The 8,673-nt window shown below is 46.4% G+C and overlaps 1 protein-coding gene across 1 annotated transcript; it reads left to right on the plus strand.

Annotated features, from left to right (window-relative positions):
* Positions 1-6,569: 6,569 nt before the first annotated feature.
* LOC123172758 (uncharacterized) lies at positions 6,570-8,123 on the plus strand. The gene has a single exon (XM_044589688.1). It carries the CDS (start codon positions 6,822-6,824, stop codon positions 7,350-7,352), a length of 531 nt encoding a protein of 176 aa, XP_044445623.1. The 5' UTR covers positions 6,570-6,821; the 3' UTR covers positions 7,353-8,123.
* Positions 8,124-8,673: the final 550 nt, after the last annotated feature.

Consider the following 8,673-nt stretch of genomic DNA (forward strand, 5'->3'; position numbering starts at 1 on the left):
ATCCATGTATGAGAACAAAGTATGGACTTTGGTTGACTTGCCATATGATTGGCAAGCCATAGAGAATAAATGGATCTTCAAAAAGAAGACTGACGCTAACGGTAATGTTACTGTCTACAAAGCTCAACTTGTTGCGAAAGGTTTTCGACAAGTTCAAGGAGTTGACTACGATGAGACTTTCTCACCCGTAGCGATGCTTAAGTCTGTCCGAATCGTGTTAGCAATTGCCGCATTTTATGATTATGAAATTTGGCAAATGGATGTCAATACTGCATTCCTGAATGGATTTCTGGAAGAAGAGTTGTATATGATGCAAGCGGAAGGGTTTATCGATCCAAAGGATGCTAACAAAGTGTGCAAGCTCCAGCGATCCATTTATGGACTGGTGCAAGCCTCTTAGAGTTGGAATAAACGTTTTGATAGTGTGATCAAAGCATATGGTTTTATACAGACTTTTGGAGAAGCCTGTATTTACAAGAAAGTGAGTGGGAGCTCTGTAGCATTTCTGATATTATATGTGGATGACATATTGTTGATTGGAAATGATATAGAATTTCTGGATAGCATAAAGGGATACTTGAATAAAAGGTTTTCTATGAAAGACCTCAGTGAAGCTACTTACATATTGGGCATCAAGATCTATAGAGATAGATCAAGACTCTTAATTGGAATTTCACAAAGCACATACCTTGATAAAGTTTTGAAGAAGTTCAAAATGGATCAAGCAAAGAAAGGGTTCTTGCCTGTGTTACAAGGTGTGAAGTTGAGTCAGACTCAATGCTCGACCACTGCAGAAGATAGAGAGAAAATGAAAGTCATTCCCTATGCTTCAGCCATAGGTTCTATCATGTATGCAATGTTGTGTACCAGACCTGATGTGTGCCTTTGCTATTAGTTTAGCAGGAGGTACCAAAGTAATCCAGGAGTGGATCACTGGACAGCGGTCAAGAACATCCTGAAATACCTGAAGAGGACTAAGGATATGTTTCTCGTTTATGGAGGTGACAAAGAGCTCATCGTAAATGGTTACGTCGATGCAAGCTTTGACATTGATCCGGATGACTCTAAGTCACAAACCGGATACGTGTTTATATTGAATGGTGGAGCTGTGAGTTGGTGCAGTTCTAAGCAAAGCGTCGTGGCGGGATCTACGTGTGAAGCAGAGTACATAGCTGCTTCGGAAGCAGCAAATGAAGGAGTCTGGATGAAGGGGTTCATATTCGATCTAGGTGTCATACCTAGTGCATCGGGTCCAATGAAAATCTTTTGGACAATACTGGAGCAATAGCCTTGGCGAAGGAATCCAGATTTTACAAGAGAACCAAGCACATCAAGAGACGCTTCAATTCCATTCATCATCAAGTGTCGGAAGGGGACATAGAGATTTGCAAGATACATACGGATCTGAATATTGCAGACCCGTTGACTAAGCCTCTCTCACGAGCAAAACATGATCAGCACCAAGACTCCTTGGGTGTTAGAATTATTACTATGTAATCTAGATTATTGACTCTAGTGCAAGTGGGAGACTGAAATATGCCCTAGAGGCAATAATAAAGTTGTTATTTATATTTCCTTATATCATGATAAATGTTTATTATTCATGCTAGAATTGTATTAACCGGAAACTTAGTACATGTGTGAATACATAGACAAACAGAGTGTCCCTAGTATGCCTCTACTTGACTAGCTCATTAATCAAAGATGGTTAAGTTTCCTAGCCATAGACATGTGTTGTCATTTGATGAACGGGGTCACATCATTATAGAATGATGTGATGGACAAGACCCATCCGTTAGCTTAGCACTATGATCATTTAGTTTATTGCTATTGCTTTCTTCATGACTTATACATGTTCCTATGACTATGAGATTATGCAACTCCCGAAAACCGGAGGAACACTTAGTGTGCTATCAAACGTCACAACGTAACTAGGTGATCATAAAGATGCTCTACAGGTGTCCCCGATGGTGTTGTTGGGTTGGCATAGATCGAGATTAGGATTTGTCACTCCAATTGTCGCAGAGGTATCTCTGGTCCCTCTCGGTAATGCACATCAATATAAGCCTTGCAAGCAATGTGACTAATGAGTTTGTTGCAGGATGATGCATAACAGAATGAGTAAAGAGACTTGCCGGTAACGAGATTGAACTAGGTATGATGATACCGACGATCGAATCTCGGGCAAGTAACATACCGATGACAAAGGGAACAACGTATGTTGTTATGCAGTTTGACCGATAAAGATCTTCGTAGAATATGTAGGAGCCAATATGAGCATCCAGGTTCCGCTATTGGTTATTGACCGGAGATGTGTCTCGGTCATGTTTACATAGTTCTCGAACCCGTAGGGTCCGCACGCTTAACGTCCGATGATGATTTCTATTATGAGTTATGTGATTTGATGTACTGAAGTTTGTTCGGAGTCCCGGATGAGATCACGGACAAGATGAGGAGTCTCGAAATGGTCGAGACATAAAGATTCATATATTGGAAGGCTACATTCGGACACCGGAATGGTTCGGGTCGTTTCGGATAAGTTTCGGAGTACCGGGGGTTACCGGAACCCCCCCCCCCCCCGGGGAAGTTATTGGGCCACATGGGCCTTAGTGGAGAAGAGAGAGGGCCGGCCAGGAGGTGGCGCGCGCCCCTTGCCCCAGTACGAATTTGACAAGGGGAGGGGCGGCGCCCCCCCTTCCTTCTCTCCTCCTCCTCCTTCCCCCCTTCTCCCACTTGGAATAGGAAAGGGGGGCGAATCCTACTAGGTTTGGAGTCCTAGTAGGACTCCCTCCCATGGCGCGCCTCCCCCCTTGGCCGGCCTCCTCCTCCCCCTCCTTTATATACGTGGGGAGGGGGCACCCTAGAACACACAAGTTGATCTTTTAGCCGTGTGCGGTGCCCCCCTCCATGGTTACACACCTCGGTCATATCGTCGTAGTGCTTAGGTGAAGCTCTGCACCGGTAACTTCATCATCACCGTCGCCACGCCGTCGTGCTGACGAAACTCTCCCTCGGCCTCAACTGGATCAAGAGTACGAGGGACGTCATCGAGCTGAACGTGTGCTGAACACGGAGGTGCCGTACGTTCGGTGCTAGGATCGGTCGGATCATGAAGACGTACGACTACATCAACCGCGTTGATAAAACGCTTCCACTTTCGGTCTACGAGGGTACGTGGACACACTCTCCCCGCTCGTTGCTATGCTTCTCCTAGATAGATCTTGCGTGATCGTAGGATTTTTTTTTGAAATTACTGCGTTCCCCAACACTCTTCCCCTCCTTGCTATGCATCTCCATGGATAGATCATTGCGTGTGCGTAGAATTTTTTTGTTTTCCATGCAACGTTTCCCAACATTAGGTGGTATTGTTGGTGTTAACAATCTACCATGGGCGGTGATTAGAGACATCAATGAGGTGTTGCATGCTCACAAGCACGGCAGAGTTGGTAACAACAGTCAAGCACAAACGAATGTGTTCCGGGACGCTATTGTTACATGTGGATTAGCGGATATTGGCTATACAGGAATAGGTTGGACTTTTGAGAGCCTTTGTCCCAAGGAGATTAATGAATGATAATATAATTGGTGCATATGAGTGTCCCCATCTTATGAAAAGAAATAGTGGAAAAAAGGAAATCAACATTGTGCCTTGAAATTGGATAAGAAGAAGGCATACGACAAAGTGGAGTGAGCCTACCTTCAAGCGGTAATAATGTTAAAACTGCGATACGCTGATAGGTGGGTTGGCACTGTTATGAGCATGATAAGTTTTGTTAAGTTCTCAGTTCTGTTTGGTGGAACGAAATTGTAAGAATTCAAACCATCTCGGGGCATTCGAGAGGGGGACCCGATCTCTTCATAGTTGTTCTTGTTAGCAGCAGAGGACCTTTCGTGCCTCCTAAAATCAAGAGTTGAGTCATCCAATCTTCATGGACTACAGGTGGCTCCTTCTGCGCCACCTGTTAACCACTTTTTTTTGCTGATGGCAGTGTGTTGTTCTTCAGGGGCAACCGAGGTGAACCAGGTGTTGGATACTTATTGTTAGGCCATGGGGCAAACGAATTATGATAAGTCATCAATATATTCGAGCAATGGTGTTCTTGAGAATGTGCGGACATATGTAAAGGAATTTCTTCATGTCCCAAATGAGACTCTGAATGAAAAATACTTGGGGATGTCATCTGATGTTGGCTCATCCAAGAATGAGGCTTTCAAATATTTAAAAGATCACCTGTGGAGCAAAGTACATGGTTGGATTAAAAGAACCATGTCCACAGCAGGTAAGGAAGTGTTGGTAAAGGCAATGGCCCAGGCAGTTCCAGTTTATTCCATGTCTTGTTTCAAGCTTCGTAAGGGACTTTGTGAGCATCTTAATATGTTAATTAGGAAATTTCGGCGGGAAAAAGATGGTGAGCAAAAGCCACACTGAGTTTCATGGAAAGATATGACCCAACCAAAGGCATGTGAGGACTTGGGTTCAAAGATTTGAGTTGTTTAACTTATCTTTACTTTCAAGGCAGGCTTCACGCGTTTTGCAAAATTCAGAGTCCCTAAGTTATTGTATTCTGAAGGGTGTCTACTTCCTCACCTCATCAATTTTGCATGCAAATTTGGGAGGTCACCCAAGTTTGATGTGGAGGCCAATTATAGATGGGAGAGATGTCCTGAGATAGGGCCTGATAAATAGGATTGGAAACCGATATCTAGGATCATAGTTGGATTTCAAGAGACGGAATGTTGAGATCATATGGGTACCTAAGTAATAACCCACCACAACTAGTCTTTGTCCTAAGATAAGGCATGAGAGAAGGGAAGTCTGGTTGGACGGGACAACAGGGTTTTCGAGCACCGACAGTGACAAGGGCTCGTGGAAATTATTATGGAATACTTAGATTCCTGCAAAAATTCGAATGTTCATATGGTGACTTTCAAAACACACTTTACCAACAGAGGATGTCAAGGCTCACCGCCACATGTCCGTGACAAGCTCTCTGATTTATGTGGTGCGATCGGCTCATGGAGACACTCACCGTTAGAATGTTCTATGTCAAGATGCATCTGGGCACTTGTCGATGGAGAGCAGCAGAGCACCTCATTGTCACAAGCTAGGTTGTTTTCAAAGTTACATACTTTATCCCATGTGGCTTTTTTGAAGCTTGCGTGCACTTTATGGGCCACATGGTCGCCTAGGAGGAAACCGATCCCTGAGGGGATCTTCCAAAGTCCTCACACAACACATTCGCTCATCGCCCGATTTATCTCTGAGCTTGAAATCATAAAGGAACATAGGTCGATGATCACCCACACAGGAGGCGTGCCACCTAGGGGAACAATAATGATTGTCCGACCCAGGGCTCCACCTACTGGATATACAAAAATTCATGTTGACGCACGTGTCTAAAACACCAGGGGTTTTGCTGCTGCTGCTGCAGCAGTGTGCCGTGATCCACAAGGAAATTTAGGAAATTTCTTGGGAAACTCCTCTCTTGTTATTTTGGGACTTCACAAAGCCGCCATACTAGAAACAATAGCATGTCATAAAGCACTATCTTCGACAGAGGATCAAGGCCTCCAAAGCTTCATAATATCTTCTGGTGCAAAACACGTGGTGAGCGACATTGCGAAGGGAAGTCGAAGATGGTATGGCTCGGTCGTCAGTGACATTAAATCCAGAGCAGCAAGTTTTACATGTAATTTTATGTCTGAAGGACGTTGAGTTAATGTTGCACCTCATAGTTTAGCTAGATTTTTCTCTCTTTTTTTAAGATCAAGAGCGCCATGTGTGGTTTACTCAATCCCACGATCCAGTTTGTACCCCAGAAACCGTGGTATTCGATGAATAAAGCATGGCTTTACCCCTAAAAAAATCTCCACAAACTGCCCATGTCTGCGTCTGCTCTCATTTTATCCGCACAACAAAGACGCCATCACGTTTCTTAATCAAACAGCTCTTCCTTCTTTCCTCAAACCACGCCCTTGCTTACATGCACTTCAATATAATTTCCCCTAAAAATACTCCTATCTAACATGATTTGGTAAAAAACAGTGCTAGTAAAAGCTAAGTTTAGCTCAGGAGTATACAAACAGCATTGCTCAATCCAGTTAAAGCGCTCGAAAAAGGGATAAGGCTCACACGCTTTCCTGTTTTTCCATGTCCGGACAAGACAGGACAGGTAACTGGTCAGCCACGCTTTGATTATCGGTAGAATTTTGCATCTCAGTTTCATTCAGGTTCTCCACACCAGAGGAAACCCAATACCAAAAAGGCCACAGATTTAACCCACGCATGGATGCAACACATGCTAAACGTTTGAGTGTTAAGCTAGCTCTCGTTTTTATACTCATTTTTACACAGTTCTAGCCAGATCCAACACTACTACTGCTGCTACAAAGGAGTACAAACTGCCCAAGCTACAACAGAAGAGGACGCGGCTCGGCTCGCCTACTAGACCGTGTTAAGTTTTCGGGCAAATTGCGCGCGACTTTGACGAATTCCATTCATACTCATCGTGTTTGTATATTGGCATATATATAAGCCCAGTTGCTGAACATTTCTTGCTCCAATTTGATTTGACTACGGGGTGTGTGTGCGCGCCTGAAAAAATAACCATCGGTGGGTGCTACTATGCAATACTGGTTCAAAGTTTCAAACCAGGTGACTGGACCATCCATCCATCCGGGCTGTCCCTTTATATACCCACCGCGTCCAAGAATCAATCATCGTCGTCTACTCATCCATCGCCCGAATTCCTCCGTCTCCCTCCCACCCATTGACTCCCCCGCGCGCGCTCGGAGAAGAGAAAGGCGTCGACCGGATCGGGATGAAGCAGGAGAAGGGTCAGGGCGGCGGCGGCGGGAAGAAGCTGGGGCGGTGGCTGGGCGCGCCGGTGCGGGCGCTGTCGCGGGCGTGCGACTCGTACGTGCGCAAGATGTCGGCGTGCGCGGGCGCCATGCCCACGCAGTACGCGGGCGCCGTGGGCCGCGGCGGGGCCGGGGCCATGCGCATGCAGGCGGCCACCTTCAGCTCGCGCTCCACGCGCCGCGGGGACGACGACGTCGGCGAGCTGGTCCGCGCCATGTCCCAGCGCCAGCAGGGCAGCGGCGCCTCCCCCGCGGCCGCGGCCGTGCCGCCCAGGAGCCGGAGCGTGGGGGTGGGGCGGATCGACGAGGACGCGCCGTGCGACTTCGGCGCCGACGCCGGGCGCGTCGGCCTGCCGCCCCCGGCCGTGCGCAGGAGCCGCAGCGCCGCCGTCGGGAGCGGCCTCCCGCCGCGCGTCGGTGGCGGCGGCGGGTTCGGCGCCGCCACGATCAAGAAGGCTGCCCCCGCCGGCGTCGTCGTGCACGGCGGCTAGCCGAGACCGGCCGGCTGGCCGGCCGGCGCGTGCGATGGCACAGCACACTCTGTACGTGTGCCCGCGTGTACGGACGGACAGTCACTGCACGCGGCCGCGGTGTGTTTTTTAGTCTTTTCGGTCGCATCTTTCGTCTGGCAGGATGGTTTTGGCCTTTTTTTTCCCGTGTGGTTGTGTCTTGTGTGAATTGCACATTTTCTAGTGGTTAGATTTTGTCAGAACCTGGAAGCAGTTAGCAGCCCTGCATAGCATACTGCATACACAGCCCAAATCAAATGTTGTTAATTGGTAGAGTACACATCTAAGAAGCATGTGACGTGCCACATATAGTAATGTGTATCGATCCAGAGGCCAATCCAAACAAGTTCGGTGCGTACGCATTTTAAAAAATTTGAGAACATGGCATGCTGACATTATGCTATGCTCGTGTCATACATACACTGTGGATAGACAGGCGTGGCCTCTGACTTTCCTAGCAGCTAGTCAGTGCGGTGCATTTGTGCTCTGGGACTGGGAGGTGTCGCTGTTCTGACACGCCAGGGCCCAGAGATACCTCTTCGATACATGAAGTGACAAATTCTCTCTGATGCTTTGACATGTCAGGGCATAAAAAGATTTCTAAAAGCAAAATTCAATCCGGCATAAAAATTTTGTATAATCATCCACAAATTCAAACCATGAGTAGGGCAATTACGTATCATTAATTTCATCCTCTCCCAAGCTTGTGCAACATGTTCATGATCAAGTTGCTTAAAATTCATAATATCGTTTCTAAAAGAGATGATCTTAGCGGAGGGGGGGGGATACTTAGAGATAAAAACATCTTTGCACTTATTCCAAGAATCAATACTATTTTTAAGCAAAGACGAAAACCAAGTTTTAGCGCGATCTCTAAGAGAAAACGGAAATAGCTTCAATTTAACAATATCATTGTCCACATGTTTCTTTTTTTGCATGTCACACAAATCAACAAAGCTATTTAGATGGATAGCGGCATCTTCACTAGGAAGGCGGGCGAATTGATCTTTCATGACAAGATTCAGCAAAGCAGCATTAATTTCACAAGATTCAGCATCGGTAAAAGGAGCAATCGAAGTGCTAAGAAAATCATTGTTGTTGGTATTGGTAAAGTCACACAATTTAGTATTGTCTTGAGCCATCGTGACAAGCAAGCAATCCAACACACGAGCAAACAAGAAGCGAACGAAAAAGAGGCGAACGGAAAAGAGGGCGAATAAAACGGCAAGGGTGAAGTGGGGAGAGCAAAACGAGAGGCAAATGGCAAATAATGTAATGCGAGGGATAAGAGTTTGTGATGGGT

This window comes from Triticum aestivum, chromosome 1D (genome assembly GCF_018294505.1).
Source record: "Triticum aestivum cultivar Chinese Spring chromosome 1D, IWGSC CS RefSeq v2.1, whole genome shotgun sequence".
NCBI lineage: Eukaryota > Viridiplantae > Streptophyta > Magnoliopsida > Poales > Poaceae > Triticum > Triticum aestivum.